Source organism: Pseudophryne corroboree, chromosome 2 (genome assembly GCF_028390025.1).
Source record: "Pseudophryne corroboree isolate aPseCor3 chromosome 2, aPseCor3.hap2, whole genome shotgun sequence".
Taxonomy (NCBI): domain Eukaryota; kingdom Metazoa; phylum Chordata; class Amphibia; order Anura; family Myobatrachidae; genus Pseudophryne; species Pseudophryne corroboree.
In genome coordinates this window covers 706,101,071-706,122,387 of record NC_086445.1, presented here as the reverse complement: position 1 = coordinate 706,122,387, position 21,317 = coordinate 706,101,071, and the positions used below count along the sequence as shown (strand labels likewise).

The 21,317-nt window shown below is 43.5% G+C and overlaps 1 protein-coding gene across 1 annotated transcript in view; it reads left to right on the top strand.

Annotated features, from left to right (window-relative positions):
- Positions 1 to 21,317, top strand: part of PLXNA2 (plexin A2) — a 398,232-nt gene that overhangs the window by 331,679 nt on the left and 45,236 nt on the right. The window contains exons 16-19 of the mRNA XM_063955325.1: positions 11,116 to 11,283; positions 18,139 to 18,232; positions 19,044 to 19,283; positions 20,574 to 20,717. Coding sequence (XP_063811395.1) covers positions 11,116 to 11,283; positions 18,139 to 18,232; positions 19,044 to 19,283; positions 20,574 to 20,717 — 646 coding nt within the window. The remainder of the gene's footprint in view (positions 1 to 11,115; positions 11,284 to 18,138; positions 18,233 to 19,043; positions 19,284 to 20,573; positions 20,718 to 21,317) is intronic.

Sequence of the window (21,317 nt, the reverse complement as noted above, 5' to 3'; positions counted from 1 at the left end):
TATCATGTCACCGAGGAAGTGTCCCTGTAACATGTCACCGAGGAAGTGTCCCTGTAACATGTCACCGAGGAAGTGTCCCTGTAACATGTCACCAAGGAAGTGTCCCTGTAACATTTGGATTTTATTTTTTCATTCCACATTAAAACACTGTTAAAATGTGCGACATGACAAGTGAATATGCTCTACTTACAGTATTTACTATAGTACATAGTTACAGAAAAATATACACAATGAATGATATATATATATATATATATATATTACAGTGGCGGAACTACCACCAGTGCAAGCGGTGCCTTGCACTGGGGCCCACTACTGTCAAGGGGCCCAAAGCCAGCGGCATGTAATGAGTCAAACTGACTCATTACATGCCGCCTGCCACTGTGTGCTGAGGGCTGCCGAAGAGGAGAGCAGCAGAGCGCAGGGACGCAGCCACGGGGAGGAGGAGGAGGGAGAGTGACTCGGGAGCCACCGCTGTTGCTGCAGCTGTCCTGCTCCTTCCATATAGGCTGACCGCCGCCGCTGTGAATGCTGGGATGCGCTTCCCTCACCAATTACATTGCGCTGCTGTGGCTCCCGAGTCCCCCTCCCTCCTCCTCCTTCTCCCCTGCCTGGAATCTGCCTGACTGCCTGCACCAAGGAGCCTGACTGCCTGAGCCAGTAGGCTGCCGTAATGTGTAAAAAGGGGGACTCTGTCTGCCATAATGTGTAAAAAGGGCACACTGTCTGCCGTAATGTGGAAAAAAGGGGACTCTGCCGTAATGTGGAAAAAAGGGGACTGTCTGCCGTAATGTGTAAAAAGGGGACGCTGTCTCCCGCAATGTGTAAAAGGTGTACTCTGTCTGCCATAATGTGTAAAAAGGGGACTCTGTCTGCCATAATGTGTAAAAGGTGGACTCTCTGCCGTAATGTGTAAAAAGGGGAATCTGTCCGCCGTAATGTGTAAAAGGGGCTCTAACTGGTGTAGTGGCGCTACTGTGTGGCGTAATCTGAATAATGGAGACCACTGTGCACCGTAATACGAATTGGTATTATTTTGTGGCCACATCCCTTCCCCATGAAGCCACGCCCCTATATTTTCCCCGTGCGACTGCCCCTATTTTACATAAGGGGGGGGTGCCAATGCCGTTTCTTACACACAGTGCTAAAATGTCTAGTTGCTGCACTGTTGCTAGGTTTCCATTTCCCTGGCCCTGAGCAGGTCCCCCTCACCAGATCCTCTCCAGCACTGTGCCCCATTGCTTCCAAATAATCACTCCCCTCTCCACATCCTAAATCTAGGACACATCCACACCCTAAACCTGAACGGATCCCATCTGTATGTGTATCTCTACCCTGTTATGTCATAGTGTACTTTGCATCCCTGAGTGCCGCTGAATATTGTATATGCATATATACATACACCTGTGTGGCCAGCAATCCCTTTTTTTAAATAATTGGGGGTGAGGGGAAGGACTTGGACGTGATGAGAGGGGGGGGGGGGGGTCAAAGCAATTTGTTGCACCTGGGCCCACCGCTCGCTAGTTCCGCCACTGTATATATGTATATATATATATATGTGTGTATATATATATATGTGTGTGTGTGTATGTATATATATATATATATATATATATATATACAGGGCTTAAAGTGGTCCTGGAGAGGTGGGGGAACTCATCCCCTTTATCACCTGCGCGCCGTAGGCGCGCGCCGCAGAAGGGGGTGTGGCCTCACTAAGAAGGGGCGTGGCCACACAATAGTACCCCCAATTAAAAATCCGCTCCATTACACCTAATTACATCACTGTTACTTTAACGTTAATGAAAAAACTGAGCCAGCCTAAAACTACACCTGCAACCTGGGAAGCATGTAACCCAATGCACAGCCAAGATGGGGGTAGGGGACCCCAGCTGGATACATACAGAGCAGTATCACTATATATACACAGAGAGGGGGTCTCACCCCCGGTACTCACAGAAAGATCCCGAACAGCAGTGCAACAACTCCGAGCTCCTGTAGCAGCACCCTCATCGTCCACTGCAGGGGCAAACATAGGATTTGGTAGGATGGGGGGTGTGTGTGTGTGTGATATATAAATAAAATGCCCCCGCACACACACTGGGACTGCAGACTGTACATACACACGCACTGGGACTGCAGTCTGCCCCACCACACCATGACTGCAAATTACAAACACACACTGGGACCGCAGACTGTCCCCCCCCCCACACACACACACACACAAACTGCAGAATACATTACACACATGCTCACCCCCCCCCCCACACACACACACACACACACACACACATATACACAATGGGACTGCAAATGACACACACACACATATGCTGGGACTGCAGATAGTACACACACACTCCCCCTCTCCCTCCTTCCCCAGGGACAGCAGCAGCTCACACACATCTGACCTGTGTAATGATGGGAGGCACTGGCAGCTGTGGACTGGAGCCGAGGAAGACGGAGTTCCTGCCGATGAGTAGTGCAGTGAGTGTCTGCAAAAGCTCTTGGGAGCTTCCTGGTCCCCTGCACTGCTTGTAAAATGAAAGGGCTGCACGGAGCTGTGCCGCGGCAGCACAGATCACAGTTCAAGCTTGAGGCTTCTCTAACAAATAAATAAACAATAATCAGTGCACTGCGATGGGTCTGCCTGGCAGTGCAATGATTATTGTTTATTTATTTGCTTGTTTGTGAGAGAAGCCTCAAGCTTGAACTGTGAAATGTGCTGTCCACCGGCATCATAGGGATTGGGACAGCCGGAGGCACTGCACTGGAGGGAGGCGGCTATCCGGGGACTGCACACTGCTAGATGCGGGAGAGAGGAGGGAGCACACCTCTGTCAGTGGGACGGAGGAGTAGCAGGGTGCATCAGTGGGTCCCAGCTGTAGTGAGGTTTAACTTTGACGTTGTCAGCAGCCGTCAGCCATTCCTGCGGACCTGCTGCTGATCAAAAGAAGAGGCCGCTCTTTGAATCTGATTATGGCGCCGATTGTGCACCAATCACGGCTGGCGGACCGCCAGCCAATGAGAAGATGCCACTAAGCAGCTTCTCATTGGCTGGCGGTGCGCGAGCCATGATTGGCTCACAGGCTTACCCAGTTGGAAAAAAAAAAGCCTTGCTTTCTTTTTATTGGCAGCCGGTCCGCCCATGAGCCAGGATTGGCTGGCGGGTGCTGCAAGCTACCAAGTGCACTGATCAGACGCTAGTGGTCGGACGGAGGCGGAACTGGTTCCGCCTTCAATTTGAAGTGACGGAACGCAGTTCCGCCCCGTTCCGGCCCACTTTAAGCACTGTATATATATCAGTAGGTGTGTACTGTCTGCAAGTGGCAAAACTCACATAAAAATGGGAAATAAAAGAAGCATATTATAGAAAGAAACAATCCAGGTACATTAACAATAAATGACAGATAAGATAGAAATTGCTATATGTAAAAAAGGAAAAGGAGGCAGGTTGGAGGGATATACAATATATAAAAATGGAAAGGGAGATTACTTTCCATAAAATATAGCCAATTGGTTTATTATCCATACTGTAGGAGAGATTTATCAAAGCTTGGAGATAGATAAAGTACCAACCAATCAGCTGCTATCATTTTACAGGCTGTGTTTTTTGGTAAATCTCCCCCAGTATTTTATAAAATCCTGGCGTCTTTTAAAGAATTTGTCAGAATTACCTTAGTGTAGTCTTGCTGTGTCTGCTGGGAGGCTATTCCTACAGCTGTTACATGGCAAATGAGCCATTGTGTAATCACGCTTGCATTTCACCTCGCCCATACGGAATATCCATGTAATTACAGTTCAGTGGTGTCATTGGGAAATGTCTCTGCACTTGTGTCCATCAACCTTGGTGTTCTACAGTATCAGAAACACCCACATTAAAGCATTTTTCTAAGGTCAGGTAGCTGTGTGGTCTCGCAGTCAACAGCGGAAAAGCTTGAGAAGATATCCCGTGACCTTCCTACGCTAAATCTCTAGCTGTCAGTTGATATGAAGTAGCAAGAAAGTGTCAGCCCATTCCGATTAGCCTCATTGTTTTTTATTTAATCATTTCTTAAAAAGGTCTAATGGAATTGTTCACATGGCACCATTTTACTTGGACTATGTATGAGCGCAATTCATATAAAGACTAACAATAAAGACACAGAGCAGATCTTATTATGCAAAAGGGAATGCAACAGCCTTTAATATTAAAGCATTAAAATATAACATAGAAAGAACGCAGCCTCTTCTGAAGATAGTACAATGATGCAGAGGCTATTATTGTTCATCCACATGTATATGAGTTCCTGGATGCTATGTAGCATTTTTAATGTAGTATGCACACTTTATAAGCCCATTAGAAAGATCTATTACTTTATTATTGTGTCATGTTCCTTTTATTGTTTGATACTGTTGAGTAGTTTAATTATTTTCTGAGAATGGTATTTATTGTAAAATAAATGCATTTGGGGAACACTGTATCTGTTTAATAAGATGGTGTCTGCCTTTCATGAAAGAACAATAGTTACCAGATCACATTTAAAGTACACAATTCCATTTGTGCATTTCACTACATCTGTATTATAAGGTCACAACCTATTGTTTTGGCATTTACAGCAATCAGAACCAGTTTTAGAAGCGTGCTCAACGTTTCCCTATATTTTTCAAACAAAGACTTCTTAATGACATATCAATTCTCAGGATTCTGTAGGAAGGGTAATTGTTGAGTAAAAAAATCATTGGAAATATCTGAGGCAGGAAAGTGTAACTCTAGACATTTTTCTGGGACCTGCACTATATTAAGTACTGAGGCAGCGCACTATATAAAACACGTAATTGTGATTCAGCCTCTCTCTCCTTTCTACACTGTAACGTTTATTTTATTGCTTGGTGAGCAGGTGCTTGGTCCTCACAATCTGTCGGAGTTCATTAAATACTGCCCCAAACACACTGCTCCCATCACTGCGGCTGTAAGGTCACTCTCGGATCCTTTTATCTTTTCTGTAATGTGTTCCAATGTGACACCCACACAGTAGACAACAATGGGGAAGAGTAGAAGCAGGTTAAGCAAGAATGTGAAATGAGTGAAAAGTCTGCTTGGTATAGTGGGTGGATTCAAAGGCAGTATCTTAAAATGATGCATTTTAACAATATTGCTTATAATTTCTAGAAGAACTAGGAACGTTAATGGCAATACGAGAGAGCCAGTACCAAATATAGGATTATCATGGGAGGAATGTCACTTTATTAACTTCTGTAATCAGAACTGTCAAACTGGCTCTGTGATTACACATATCATTCATGTAATAGAAGCACACTCTTACAGGAGCTGATGCACCACTGCACACAACACTGATTTGCAGACGGATATGGGGGTCATTCCGAGTTGGTCGCTCGCTAGCAGTTTTTAGCAGCCGTGCAAACGCATTGTCGCCGCCCACCGGGGAGTGTATTTTTGCTTTGCAGAAGTGAGAACGCCTGTGCAGCAGTGCGCCTGCAAAAACATTTTGTGCAAAACAAGACCAGCCCTGTACTTACTCTTCATGTGCGTTGATTGTAACGTTGGAGGGTTGGCATTTGATGTCACAGACCTGCCCAGCGTTCGCCCAGCCACGCCTGAGTTTTCCCTGGCACGCCTGCGTTTTTCTAAGCACTCCCTGAAAACGGTCAGTTGACACCCAGAAATGCCCCTTTCCTGTCAATCTTCTTGCAGCCGCCAGTGAGAATGAAAACGTCGCAAGAACCTGTGCAAAACCACAAAGGCCTTTGTACCCGTACGTCACGCGTGCACATTGCGGTGCAGAAATGCCGATTTTTAGCCTGATCGCTGCGCTGCAAACCACATCAGCTAGCAATCAACTAGGAATGACCCCCATTGTGGCTTTTAGCACTGCACATACTCCTTAGCCTAGTACACAGGTTCTCAAACTCAGTCCTCAGGACCCCACACAGTGCATGTTTTCCAGGTCTCCTCACAGAATCACAAGTGAAATAATTAGCTCCACCTGTAGACCTTTTAAAATGTGTCAGTGAATAATTAATACATCTGTGCACCTGCTGGGTTACCTGCAAAACATGCACTGTGTGGGGTCCTGAGGACCAAGTTTGAGAACCTATGGCCTAGTATATACATCTACAGGCAATTCAGAGGCATACGCATCTCACTCGCAACACTTCATTTTCCTGCTGAAACGGTGTAACTGGATGGTAACAGGGCACTCACACATAGGCTTGTCTCTGGTCTGCCAATGAAATCGCTGGCTATCATGAGTTTTGTGTAGTCAGAGATCCATCTGATTTCAGATGTGTCTCTTACAGCAGGGATATATAATGAGACTGTGCACTAATAATGATGACAGATATGAAGCCAAGTGGATACACAGGGGCAGTGTGATTGCTTTGGTGTGCACCACTCTGCAACTGTGCAAATACATGCTTTTAGGTCCGTGCATGAGATGCAAATGTAATTACGTCAGACTTGTGTCCAATCTTGAACTTTGAATCGACAACGTAATTGTCAAAACCACATTTATAATTTATATTCATCTTGCTATAAAACCATCTACAAGCTTGCCCATTCACTACAGCAGGGGCAGCTCTGTCCCTGACTGCAGAGGTTGCCGGTTCCGGGCTATGCAGGAGATCTCGTGATAATAGTGAGATCTCGCACATGCCCGCTGGAGCCGGCAGGGGGAAGAGACAGCGCATCAGCACTAAGCTGATGCGCTGGGTGCTCTGGTGGGGATCGCTGGAGGGGAGAAGTTTTCACTCCCCTGCTCCCTCAGACGAGATGTTTATACATCTCGCCGGTGTACCTTCCTGCTTCGCCTCGGTAAAGAGGCAAATCAGGAGGCATATATGTGCCCCTATAATACATGTCCCCCAGTGTGTACAGTGCAGCAAAATAGCTAGCTTCCACTTTGAATGTTGATGCATACCAGTAGTGCAAGTAGAAATTTTGTCTTAGTGGTACTGATAGTAAAAATGTGCGTGGTCACGTGTCAGGAGGGGGCGTGGTCACACAAAACTAGGGGAGTGGCTACATGACAATAGGGCCATCCACTGTATAACCATTTCAGTCTTTCCATTCCTTCCATTACTTCCCAAAAAATCCTGTTTGCTCTGTCTCTGCTTTTATTACACCCCCCTTCTCATTGTTCATTCTATATTACACCCATCCCATTCTATATGATTCCTCAGAACAACGCTACTATAGTGGAATTATGGCTCCTCGATCCTATCCCATACCAATCCTCACTGCTAGGTCTCACCCTGCTCCAATTTCAAGACCACCCACATGCATTCAGAACCCAGCCAACCTGATCTCCATCTCCCCTGTCCCCTCCCTTCCTTTTTCCTGTGCACTCTGGAATGCTAGATCAAGCTGCCAACTATACATGACCTCTTCACCTCCCACTCTTTTAACCTTCTTGCCATCACTGAAACCTGGCTCTCCTCCTCTGACTCCACCTCCCCTGCACGGTCAAACCTGATGACTGCCAGGGTGGAGGCATGGGCATCCTTCTCTCCCCTAACTGCACCTTTCGTGTCATCCCACCTGAGCCCTTCCTCACCTTCTCCACCTTTGAGGTCCACACTATCCATCTCTTCTACCCCATTCACCTGCTTGTGGCAGTGATATACCGCCCCCCTGGCCACTGTTCACCTTTTACTTGACAACTTTTCTGCCTGGCTTCCACACTTTGTCTCCTCCGACCTCCCCTCTATCATTCTCGGTAACTTTAACATCCCTATTGACATCACTAATGCTGCTTCTACTAATCTTCTCGCACTTTACACCTCCTTTGGACTTTCTCAATGGACCTCCACCCCTACTCACAATCTCGGCCACTCCCTCGACCTTGTCTTCACCCACCGATGTGATCTCACTGATTTCTCAAACTCTTCCTTCCCTCTCTCTGACCACCATCTGCTTTCTTTCACCCTCTCATCCTCCCTTCTTCTCTCCACGCCCAGCCCACCATCACCAGATGCAATCTCGGGTCTCTTGACCCCGCTATTCTACCCTCCCTTGAGACTTCTCTCCTCTTTCCACTATGACTTGTCCCAACCAGGCAGCCTCCATCTATAACTCTTCCCTAACAGCTGCCCTCGACTCTGTGGCCCCCTCTCCTCTATCCCCCTCCGCCGCTCCAACCCCAACCCTGGCACACCAAACGAACCCGTTTCTTACAAAAATTTTCACGCTCTGCAGAACGCTCCTGGAGGAAATCTCACTCTCTGGCGGACTTTCTCCATTTCAAGTTTATTCTCTCCGCCTACAGCTCTTTCCCTCACCAAGCAATTGTTTTTCCAAGTACTCATCTCTTCTCATTCATCCAGTCTACGCCGTCTCTTCGAAACTTTCAACACTCTCCTTTGCCCCCTCCTCCTCCCCTCCTCCTCTCATCCTCCCTCACTGCCAATGACTTTGCCTCCTTCTTCATCTCCAAAATTGATGATATCCGATATGACATCTCCTCCCGTCACCCCTCTGTTGACCCCCCGCCCCCATTATCCCTCCCCTCCATCTATCCCACCCTGTCCTCCTTCCGTCCCACAAGTAAGTCTATTCCCTCATCTTATCCCCCCCTTCCACCTGCCCCTGGACCCCCTTCCCTCCCATCTTCTCCGCTCCCTCTCCCCCACTGCTTGCTCCCACCTTGCTCACCTCTTTAACCTATCACTCTCTACCGGCATCTTCCCCTCACCATTCAAACATGCTCTGGTCTCACCTATTCTGCTTCCGGACAAATGCAGGGGCCACTTCTCTCTGCTCATCCTTCTGGTCCTCTCTGCTGCCTTTGACACCGTGGATCATCCTCTCCTCCTCCACACACTCCAAAACATTGGCCTCTCTAGCACTGTCCTTGACTGGTTTTCCTCTTACCTCACCAACCGCTCCTTCTCTGTGTCTGCCTCCATCACCACCTCACACCCTTCAATCCTTGCTGTTGGTATCCCTCAGGGTTCTGTCCTAGGCCCCTTTCTGTTCTCCCTGTACACTTCTTCCCTGGGTACGCTCATTAACTCCTTTGGCCTTCAATACCACCTCTATGCTGATGACACTCAACTCTACCTCTCCTCTCTTGATCTGTCCTCCTCTGTCCTCTCTCAGGTTTCCAGCTGCCTCTCCGCAATCTCCTCCTGGATGTCTGAGCGCTCTCTGAAGCTCAACATGGACAAAACTGAACTCATCATCTTTCCCCCACCCAGAGCAACACCCCCTACCAATATCTCTATCACAGTTGACAACACCATCATCTCCCCCGTTCCCCAATTCCGCTGCTTGGGCTTCACTCTTGACTCCTCCCTCTCCTTTGCACCCCACATCCAAGCTCTGGCACAATCCTGTCAGTTCCAGCTATGCAACATTGCTTGCATCAGGCCATTTCTCTCCCAGAGTGCAACTAAACTTATCATCCACTCACTGATCATCTCACGACTCGACTACTGCAATGTTCTCACTCGCCTGGCTTGCTCCCTTCTTGCACCCCTCCAATCTGTCCTGAACTCCACAGCTAGGCTTATCTTCCTCTCCCGCCGCTCCACATCTAACACTCCCCTTCGACAAAATCTACACTGGCACCCATTCCCCTACAGAATCCTCTTCAAACTCCTCACCCTCACATACAAGGCCATCTCTAATTCCATTGCTCCCTACATCTCCAACCTCCTCTCCCTTCATACTCCCTCCCGCCCACTACGGTCGGCCAATGACCGTCGCCTCTCCACTGCCCTGGTCACTGCTTCCCATGCTCGAGTTCAAGACTATGCCCGTGCTGCACTCCTTCAGTGGAATTCTCTCCCCCTCTCCATTAGACTCTCACCAACCTTGCAAAGCTTCAAACAAGCACTAAAAACCCACCTATTCATCAAAGCATACCCTCCCGATGCATAACCTAGTCCTGAGGCTGCTCCTCCTTCCCCCTGTCTCATGCCTTAAACATCTCGGCTTTGCTTACATACTGCCATCCGGCTACCTCTCGCTTGCTTGCACCTCATGTCATCGGTCTTTCGCCCCTTCCCACTAGATTGTTAGCTCTTCAGAGCAGGGCCCTATTTCCTCTTGTTGTCAAAGCCCTCTTCTTGACACATTTCACTCGCAGCTCTCTCCAACCAGGCGACCATCTTTACCCGCCTTTTCTCCTGCTGGTCAAGGCTCATCTCCATCTATGGCCACCAGCCCCAAGTAGTACGATGGTTACTCCCTCGCTACTTACATCTTAGCTGTATTATGTTTTGAGAATTGTGGTGCTCTGTGTTACCTGTACTCTATTTTTGTTATTTATTTACTGTAATGCTAAGTTTTGTCTCCCTGTACTGTCCTTTGTACGGCACTGCAAAACACTTGTGGCGCCTCATAAATAAAATGTAATAATAATAATTATGCCACACACCGTAATGCCCATTATACATTATGCCACACACCGTAATGCCCATTACACATTATGCCACACACCATAACACCCATTACACATTATGCCACACACCGTAATGCCCATTACACATTATGCCACACACTGTAATGCCTTACATATTATACCACACACCGTAATGACTATTGCATATTATGCCACACACAGTTATGCAACTGACTCCATTTTATGTCCCACACACAAAAATGCCCCTTATATATGATGCCCCAGTGGTGGGTTGGTGGTACTGAGTACCACCACCATATATCTTAACGGTACTCCGTACCACCCTACTTTAAGCAATGATGCATACTGACATCACTTTCCTCCTAGGGTTCAGTGAACTCTATCAGCTGCACCGTGTATCATGGCCACAGGGAAAGGAGCCTGGTGTGTGCCCTAATTCTAATCATAGGTAATCAAGCTATATATGGGTGGAGGGTTAGTCCTAACCCCCAGAGAGTTAGCCCTAGCAAACTTATTGACTGTCAACCTATTTCTGGTCGACACAATGATCCACACCCTTCTCTATACATCTCCAAGAACTCTATCTGCAGTGCTGGTTAAGCTGCATTAACCAGGAAGTCAACACAACACAGACCAAATGCTCAGGGTAGTATGGGAACCTAGGGAAGAAGAAAAAATATTTAAGTGTGACAAAAAAGAGGAATTATTGAATGAGAAATTTAAAATTGTCACTGTGTTTTTGTTGCAGGAGGTCTCTTAATGAAATAGTTTGTGTGTCAGCTCCTTCAACGCACGGTCTGGGTCCAGTCCATGTATTTGTCAGTGTGGACAGAGCCCAGCTAGAAAGCAGCTTGCAGTTTGAGTACATCGATGACCCAAAGGTGCTGCGCATCGAACCTGAATGGAGCATTGCCAGGTAGGATACTGTAAGGTGTTTAAATACGGCGTAGGTGTCAGTAGTATGGAGGATAAAGTGGATTGTCATCCCCGAAAGTATTCCATCCATCTCTATCTCTATCTCCCATGAGTTTACTCTCTGACAAGACGAGTTGCAGCAGCTTTTGTATATGAGCATTGGTGCTCTCCTATGTGCGGAGCGGTCAGCTGACATGAGAATCAATGTAGCAGTTCATGAAAGATGAAATGCTTTTTTTTCCACGTAGCTAATAAGCATTACCTGTCGCTAAAAGCATGGCATTTTCTGTGATAAAAGAGTTAACTTTGAGTATTTGAGGTACACCACTAGTCTCACAATTGTTATTTATTTGTAATTAGTTTCTTTTACAAAACCAAGAAGCTAAGTAGGTGCTAAACAAATAAAGCATCCCAAACTGTTTGGACTGAAAACAAATGTCACTGTAAGTGCAATAATAAAGCAAAGATGTTAGCTATTAACAGATGAAAGAAATTGCTGCACTTCTTCATCTCTGCAGGCAGACACAATTATTAATTCAGGATGTTGCAATACGTCACGCCACAAGCCAGGTTAAGTCGCCAATATTGATTTTAGTTTTTTTTAGAGAGTGACAATTATAGAACTCTGTATTCTCAAATTTGCACAATTTTATGAGGTTGATAAAAACATCCAGAGTGACAACTGACCGATGTTGTAGTAACTCTGAAACTGCACAACTTCAAGGACACGCAATTAACTAGTTGTGTGATACAGTCCTATGGAGGTCATTCCGAGTTGTTCGCTCGCAAGGCGATTTTAGCAGAGTTGCTCACGCTAAGCCGCCGCCTACTGGGAGTGAATCTAAGCATCTTAAAATTGCGAACGAAGTAATCGCAATATTGCGATTACACACCTCGTAGCAGTTTCTGAGTAGCTTCAGACTTACTCGGCATCTGCGATCAGTTCAGTGCTTGTCGTTCCTGGTTTGACGTCACAAACACACCCAGCGTTCGCCCAGACACTCCTCCGTTTCTCCGGCCACTCCTGCGTTTTTTCCGGAAACGGTAGCGTTTTTTCCCACACGCCCATAAAACGGCCTGTTTCCGCCCAGTAACACCCATTTCCTCTCAATCACATTACGATCGCCAGACCGATGAAAAAGCCGTGAGTAAAATTACTAAGTGCATAGCAAATTTACTTGGCGCAGTCGCAGTGCGGACATTGCGCATGCGCATTAAGCGGAAAATCGCTGCGATGCGAAGATTTTTACCGAGCGAACAACTCGGAATGAGGGCCTATATGTAAAAAGAGATACATAAGATTTGCTTCTACTTATCTTGTGAGCTACCTTCCATTATCAGCAAAGTGGGTGATACTAGGTATTATGCCTTCAAATGTTCCCGTTCGAGGCGAAAGCAAAAAGTTATTATTTATTATCTTGGTGGTGAATCAGAAGTGTATTTTACAAATGTGGATCAGTGCACAACCTCTGACAGTTTCTCTGTTTAGGAATAAGTTATTTTATGCCTTTCAGATGGACTGGCTGGAGACCACGCTAAATAAAGAGACTATGGGGGTGATTCAGACCTGATCACACGCAGGGTTTTTTTTTGCACTGCTGCGATCAGGTAGTTGCCGCCTACTGGGGGAGGGGGTAATCGCTGTGCAGAGAGATGCACAAACAAAAGTTTGTGCAGTCTCTGCACAGCTCAGGACTTACTCAGCCGCTGCGATGATCCGGCCCGGAGCTGAGGTGAGGAATCCTCCCTCCAAACGGCTGGGCACGCCTGCGTTATTCCGGACACTCCCTAGAAACGGTCAGTTGACACCCACAAACGGCCTCTTCCTGTCAATCTTCTTGCGATCGCCAGTGCGATCGCTTTCTTCCTTAAATCCGTCACTATCCGTCGATCCCTGGCGTGCCTGCGCATTGCGAAGCATACGCATGCGCATTTCAGACCCGATCGCACAGCTGCTAAAAAAGCTAGCGTGCAATCGGGTCTGAATGACCCACTAAGATGGCACCATTTTTTCAGTTGTGGGAGGGCTTCATAGACTCCCTTACATTAGATCGTAAACCTTAAATACACTATTGCTTTTGTTATACGTTTTGGTATGTGACACACATTTTGTTGCAAGATACCCCGATTTTTTTTTTGTTCCACAAACTAAGTTATGCACGGGGAAGAGGGGACCTACTGATCATGCCTAGATTGCGTAATATGTAGTGATTTTATTCTATGCCTGTTATTTCATATTATTTATGCTGCTCCTCCTCGGTTTATTACTCGCAGTATGCTTATGTCTTTACTGATGATTTTTGTCTCTATCTTGTCTGTATTTATGCTCTGGTGAATAATGAAATTTAAAAAGAAAAAAGAGTCACATACATATATTAATACATACACATTAGCAAAGTAAAACAAATACAAGTAATCACTAGTAAATATAGTAATGTCATCCTTTAGTAAGTCACTATAGAATGGCATTACAGTAGTAAATGAACATACAGTTCCACACATATAGACTGGTGATAGTCACAAATGGCGTTATACTGCAAACTGCTTCATGTGTTTACTCTAGGGACATGCCCTGCAGTATAAATTAGCATACATGATGTCGCACATAGAAGTAAGCCACATGGCTCTGCACAGTTCATTCTCTTAGAGAATGGTCATCATATATAATCCCGCTCCATAGTTATGCAGGATATTTTCTTTTGCGCATTAATGTACAATCTCATTACAATGTCTGGATGTGTAAATAGGAAAGAGAAAAGGGGATGTTTCTCCCCTGGCGTCTTGTAGCCTTAACCCAGGGGAATTGCAATTATGTTGTGACCTTTACAATGCAAGCAACAGCTTTTAGAAGGTTCATGGCAGTATTTGTGTGGTCCCAGAGACTTCTCAATGATAAGCCATAACAAAAAATGATATCATAAATTATAACGTGCCTCCTTCTATGTTTTAATAGGTAGTTAATGTATAGATTTTCACATACTCCATTGACAGCCCCTTTCATCATCATTTTCATGGCTACAATAGTCTGTAATGCATTTTTATGCTAGAAAAGGATTCATGTTTAAAGGAACACTACAAATCAAAAGTATTGGATTCCAATAGGCAATCAGTGAAATTAGCATATATAGCTTGAGGAAAAGAAACATGTGATCTCCTGGGAAAATGATTGGTCACACATATTGAAAGCTCTTGTGTATAACTAATAACATGCAAGATTGGTAAGGGTCTTGTATGAAAATTTTGGACTGCCTTAATGCTTGTAACTATAGGAAGCATGACTGCCAGAGGAGATCTCAATGTCTGTGATAGGTGGGTGATTGTTATCAGGAGCTTCCATGACCAATACAGCTTAACTTGTGAGTGTATCCGGAGCAACAGTACCTAGTGTGATATCAGCATGGGACTCTGATGGATACCTTCATCAGCAAAGGGCAAAAGAACCCTCATTCCAGGATCATCATATCCGTGTATTCATAACAATTCACAGTAGAACAGATGAGCAACTAAAGATCAATAGCTACAAATATTCAGCTTCTGGTGCAAGCATGACATGGAGAGACCTGCACACAGGAAGATATTCTAGTCATAAACCGCTCATCACATAAACCGCTTATGAACAATGGATAAAGATGAGAGCCCTTGTTGTGCCAGCATGAGGAACTCTACAGTTCTGGAGGTTTCTGTGGTTGTCCAGTGGTATGAGCAGCAAAAGAATGATGTTTTCCATATGCCACGTCCTTCCTTGTCACCAGATCTGAACCTGATCCATTTATGAGATATTCTGGAACTAGGCCTGTGACAGCGTTTTCCCACCACCATCAATCAGCTTGCACTTTACTGACTTTCTTGTGGAAGAATGATGCAGCATCCCTCTGTTAGTCTCAAAGTCAAGGCACATGCAGGCTGTATTGGCACATGGTGGACTAAAACTGGATTCCAACATGATCTTTTTTTGTCCACTACCTTTATCTTGTTTCTATTGTTTAAAAAATTAATGTACATGAGTTTTTAATAATCATCACCGAGGAGTCTTGAGTAGAGTTGTTTCCTCTGCTATTGTAACTCTGCAAATGTTATTCTGCCAATGTTACTCTTCAATTGTTACTCCGCTATTGTTACTCTGCCAGTGTAAGTCCACGTTGTCACTCTGCTATTTGCACTGATTACTTCTGAATAGGTTCAAGGCAATGATGCATCACTGTGTTTTCAAATCGATCTTTTTAATAAATATATGCTTTGATGGATATAGTCATAAAAAATAATTAATGATAATAACATACTAATATCTACGTAAATGTGGGTAGCATGCAAATATTCAGATACAAAATGTGACTTTATAAGGCACATATCTGTTAAAAACAAAGACAGTTTTCAATAGCCTAGTCTTTAAAATAAATAGGAATACAGAAAAGACTATTTCAGCACAGTTTCATACAAACATTTTCCACCATCTTAGTGTATAAGAAAATACTATGCAGCAATAAAGCATGGCTCATAAACATGTTTTCATAGCACGGAATTTTATTAAAAAAATGTTGAAATCAGACTGTTTCTAAGCATGGGTGTATCTACTTATCATGTTTATGCAATTGTATCACAGTCAGAAAATTTCATTATCACAATAATCATGGCTCATCCTTCCGATGGAAGGTGACAAATCTTGACAGGTAGAGTACATAATTTTTTTCTGAGCTCATATCAAATGGATTTCAGCAAGGGAAACAGAGGTCATCTTATAACATAAAACCTATAGAAGCATGATATTACTTTATGGAATGTAAGTGAACTGGACATGTTATTCAAGCTAATACGATCTGATTGTGCCTTCACTTTTGTGTGTCTGTATGAGTAAATCAAGATAATGGCTCCATAAAGTGTACAAATAAATATCAGTAAATATATATTCTCATGTCAAAATTATATTGATCTTAAGTGTTCTTTCCATTGATTTGGACCAGCGATAATATGGATCTGAAGCTACAATGCCATTATTCTGCACAGTAATTCTATTGATTTTTATGAAGTCCTACATGTGAATAGGTCTGGACGCCTATTGTTATATATTGGATGTTGCCATTGACATGTTATCTTGTAATAATAGGGTTATGCAATGTAACAGAGCCCTTATTTTCTAGTATTCTTATGTTGAAACAAATCTGGCCATCAATATAAGTATGTATGACGAAATTGTGATTTTTTTTTAATGTGAATGACAATGTCATATTCTGAGTCCTATATTGTATTGGGATACATACGATATCCTGGCAGATGGGATGCTGCCTGTCACCATCCCGACAGCGAGTCCCCTCACAGGCTCGTTGTGCTTGCCACGCATCAGGCCCGGTTGCTCGCTGCGCTTGCCACTCCCACTTCCCACTCGATTGGTGCCGCTTCCCACTCGATTGGTGGCGCGGAACCACCAAGCGAGTGGGACAACCGGTCCAGTGTCTGGAATCCGACTGTCGGTTTATCAGAAGGGTGTCGGGATTCCGGGGTCTGTATCCTGAACGCCGGGATCCCAATAGCCGGTAACATGACTGCATCCCATTATATTGTCCTTAAGTATGCCCTTAGCTTGCCTGATGTTACTTCCATTGTTTTCATTGTAGTGCAGTTTATTATCTTATTGCATTTAATTGCAAGCTTCCAAAAGACAAGTACAATTCAATAGATTTGTAATGTAATCATTTCTGTTTGTCATGTCCTGAAGGTTAGATGCAGTGCTCTCTGTATACATAATGTTCTCATACATTTCTGCCTGACCATTTTTACTTGGCACACTACATTATGCTCTAGTTACAGAGACCTTGGCTAATTTAATTTATGATAAATATGTTTTATTTAACATTATTTAATTAATTCCTTATAGGTTTCTTAAAAATTGGTTGTTCAAAACAAAATTGGCTTTACTGAGTATACTATGGTGATCACATTGGATATAATTTGTTACATATTCATCTGCCTTAAGCTAGGTACTGTACACACTTTTACAATCATACTTTCGATGCGATTTTACTTTCGATGTTACTTGCGTTCGGAAGTTCTGATTAAAGTGCCCATTCCAGACCCCTTTACATTCTAATGTTTTGGGCCATAAAAATCATCCATCTAAAATATCTGCTGAAAAGACACCTAGGCGGAGATGCTGCTGAAGAAGCCTCAGACAGAATGGTCGGTCGCGCTTACACACTTCACTCTAGTCCGATATTGTACCCTCAAATCTGATGACAATTAAACTGCACATAAAACCTGGTCTTTGGATGCAAGCTTCTTTCATCTGATAAAACATGATTGAAGGTGCATGCACACTCTTAAGATATCGCATTAAAAGGTCAGGATTGAAAGAACGACCCAAAGATTGTATATCCCTTGCAAATGTCACCAAATAAATCTGTATCCACACTGCATGCTCAGGTAAGAAAATAGCATATAGTGACAGGATCGCTCTTTGCCACACACAGGTTGCCATATTGGAAAGACATGGATTTTTGGAGTGCTGATAACCCAGTTCTCAATGTGGACCAGTATAGCAGGCCTGCTGTTTTATGGCTTTGCCCCATAGGAATCTGTTTTACAGTAGAAACAAGTCTGGCGGAAACAGTAATGTGTGTGTGGCCATCATTAGCGTACACAGTCATGCATTCATATCGCCCGTTTATAGGAGCAGACTTTATTCTCCTTACTAAAGCAACTTAAAGCTAGCAATGACATTCATAGCACATGTTTCTTGAAGTTGGACATTAGAATGCAGTTTGCTCTGACTAGGCTGAGATGATGTCTCCTTCTCATTGCTTGCTTCTTGAGGTAAACACATGAAACAGCACTTTTCTAAATTTGCTGGTTTTGTCATTCACAGCGGTCACACATCACTAACTGTCACTGGCACCAACCTGGACATCATACAGGAACCAAGAATCCGAGTAAAGTACAACGGGAAGGAATCTGTGAATGTACGTCACTTGTAGGAAGATAACAATGTCCTTTAGCAAAAGAGTTTTGTTTTCCATTTTAAGTGTAGATAAAAATATAATAAAAATGTCATTTAAGAGCTGAAAGAGGACAAAAAGGACCTCTGTAATCATATTTATTTTCTTTTGTAGCACGCTACATTGCTTATGTACTGTAAGACCTAGATAAAGTAGCACCACCTGCTGGTAATAGACAGTATTGATCTGGAATGAAATAATATGCTTTAAATTGAAACCTTCCCTAGTAAATTTTGTTATGCATGCTGATACAGAATATTCAGCCAAAATAAAACAAGCAATGAATGCAAAGTATCAACAAATAAGCCAAATCAGACATCAGGACATGTGTATACAGCATGTGTCCCTTCAGTTGCTGTGGAACTACACATCCCAGCATGCCCTATCACAGTTGTGCTATTATGGACTGCTAAAACTGGCAGGGCATGCTGGGATGTTTCGTTCCACAACATCTGGAAGGCTTAAAACCCCTACATTAGGGGTTTGTGTATCAGACATCTGGTCATAAATGGTGGTTGCTTGGGGACAAAGCATGCTTTTTAGTAAAATTAAGTCAAGGTGCCTAGCCACATTTCCACTTTGATGGTCAGTTAGGATATTCAAGTGTTAATTGAAAGAATCACAATGTGCAGCTTTAAATTTAGATAGATAGATAGATAGATAGATAGATAGATAGATAGATAGATAGATAGATAGTATTGGTATCCTTATGTTAGACAGCTGCACAGCTTGTTTCATTCACTACGTGACAGTATTGCTGTCTTCCTCTGATCAGGTGTGCAAGGTTGTTAATGCTACGTGTCTGACATGCTGGGCTCCAGCTCTTACACCAGAGTATCGCCCTGGGCTGGATGCTGTGGAGAGGCCAGATGAGTTTGGCTTCATCTTCAATAATGTGCAGTCACTACTGATGTTCAATAACACAAAGTTCATCTATTACCCCAACCCAACCTTCGAGCTCCTCAGCACCACGGGCATCCTCGAGCAGAAACCTGGTTCTCCAATAATATTGAAGGTAAGAGGACCTCCAGATGTACACAGAACACAAAGTACAAATAGTTTATAAATGTGACATTAATAGCAACTATGTCAGTTTGTCTGGTCTGCATGTTGCTGTAAAGTTAAAGTAAGCAAACTGCATATTTCATAAATGGGGTTATATTTCTATGTAACAGGTTATCTGGCCCAATGCTAATGGTTACAGCAGTTACATATGAGATTTTTTGATGGGAAGCCATGTACAGTACACTACCAGGTTCCTCTCTCATAGATAGATAGATAGATAGATAGATAGATAGATAGATAGATAGATAGATAGATAGGTAGATAGCTAGTTAGCTCTAGATATATGTGTATGTAATGTGTGTGCCGTCGCACTCTGATATATGCACGCTTTGGCGTGCATATATATCAGTGTGCAGTCACACACCCAAAAGTGGTATATCTATCTTATAAAATGGTCGCTGTTGTGGCACAATAGTTCTATGTGGAAATAATGTAGGGTGAAACAGATGTTTGCCGATTCTGAAGTGGCTGCTCAGGGAAGTCCTGTTCAATTTTTTTTAATAGATCATCATTGTACAATTGATGTTTGATGAAGTCTGATGTGAAATCAATTGAGTTTTGTGACATTTTGGGAAATATCTCTGTCAGAAATATCTGTAATAGTGAGGCAGTGATGTGCTGCTCTCCTGTGAGCAGTGTCTGTGAGAAATGTTACTGTTTATACTTGTGGAGTGATACATCTGTGGCTATGTGATAAGGTTCAGCATACAGTTGGAAATAGATCAGGCCTGAGGTGTGCTGTCATTGGGAAATAATACATGGTCATGTGATCTATATGTGTCCAATCATGTTGGTGAAATCTTTCTCAATAGATTAAGATAGATAGATAGATAGATAGATAGATAGATAGATAGATAGATAGATAGATAGATAGATAGATAGATAGATAGATAGATAGGATATATCACTACTGCAAGATATAATCTACTTGTATTTGGTTATTACATTTGGTTAGTAATAATGCTACTTCCTGTGCCACATGACCTATTTTGAAGGTGCCCCATGACAAAGCAAATTAAATGAAAATGGACTTGCAGTTGGTACCAAAAAAGCAATATAGAAAAAAAGTACAATTCGCATTTGAGTTTCATAATCTAACTAAAATATTTTTTTCCTTAGGCTTTGTGCTTTATATGGGCCTGGAACTCCTCTGTAGCTTCTAATATTCTTGTATTTTACAGTATTTTGAACTTAGTTACTCATATACCCCTGGTATAATGTGCCATTACTGTCTGTGCAGGGGAGAAATCTGTGTCCACCTGCACCAGGTGGGGTGAAGCTGAATTACACGGTCCTGATTGGGGAAACGCCATGCGCTGTCACCGTCTCGGAGACACAGCTGCTTTGTGAGTCACCTAACCTGACCGGACAGCACAAAGTGACTGTAAGTCTGTCCCTGCTACATCTTCATTCTTAGGCATCTGAATATATAAGTGTATATATGTTTTTTTTTCTCTTTCAAGTAATATAGATTTACTTTTTACATGCTCTGCTCAGGTTGCCAACTATTGAAAATATATTTTAGTTATAATATAAATCTACTGGGTTTGAGGCCTAATTAATAACAATAGCAATTAGCTTTAATGCTCTGTAAGCCACCAATGAGAAAATGCCTGTTTATTTTAATCACAATGTCGGAAAATGAGAGCTAGCATCTGACACTGATTTGTTGCTATGGGTTACATGTGTGCACATTGCACAAGTTGAGCATGTTATGAAACATTAAGGATGATCTTTTATGTTTAAATTTTTAATTAGACAACAGGCATTCGTGTATAAATCCATGTTTATAGGTTTCCTTGTTTACAGCCTCAGGTTTGTGTAAACAATAAGGGCAAGTATAAAGTGGAGTGTACTTTTCCTAGGTTTAGAAGGAAGCATATGGCCTGGTTTGCAGACAAGTTGGCAATGCCTGTGAGAATTCAAATTTATGCATATAAAAGAGTTGGACAGATCAATGGTGTTCCTTCCGAAAGGCAGTTTA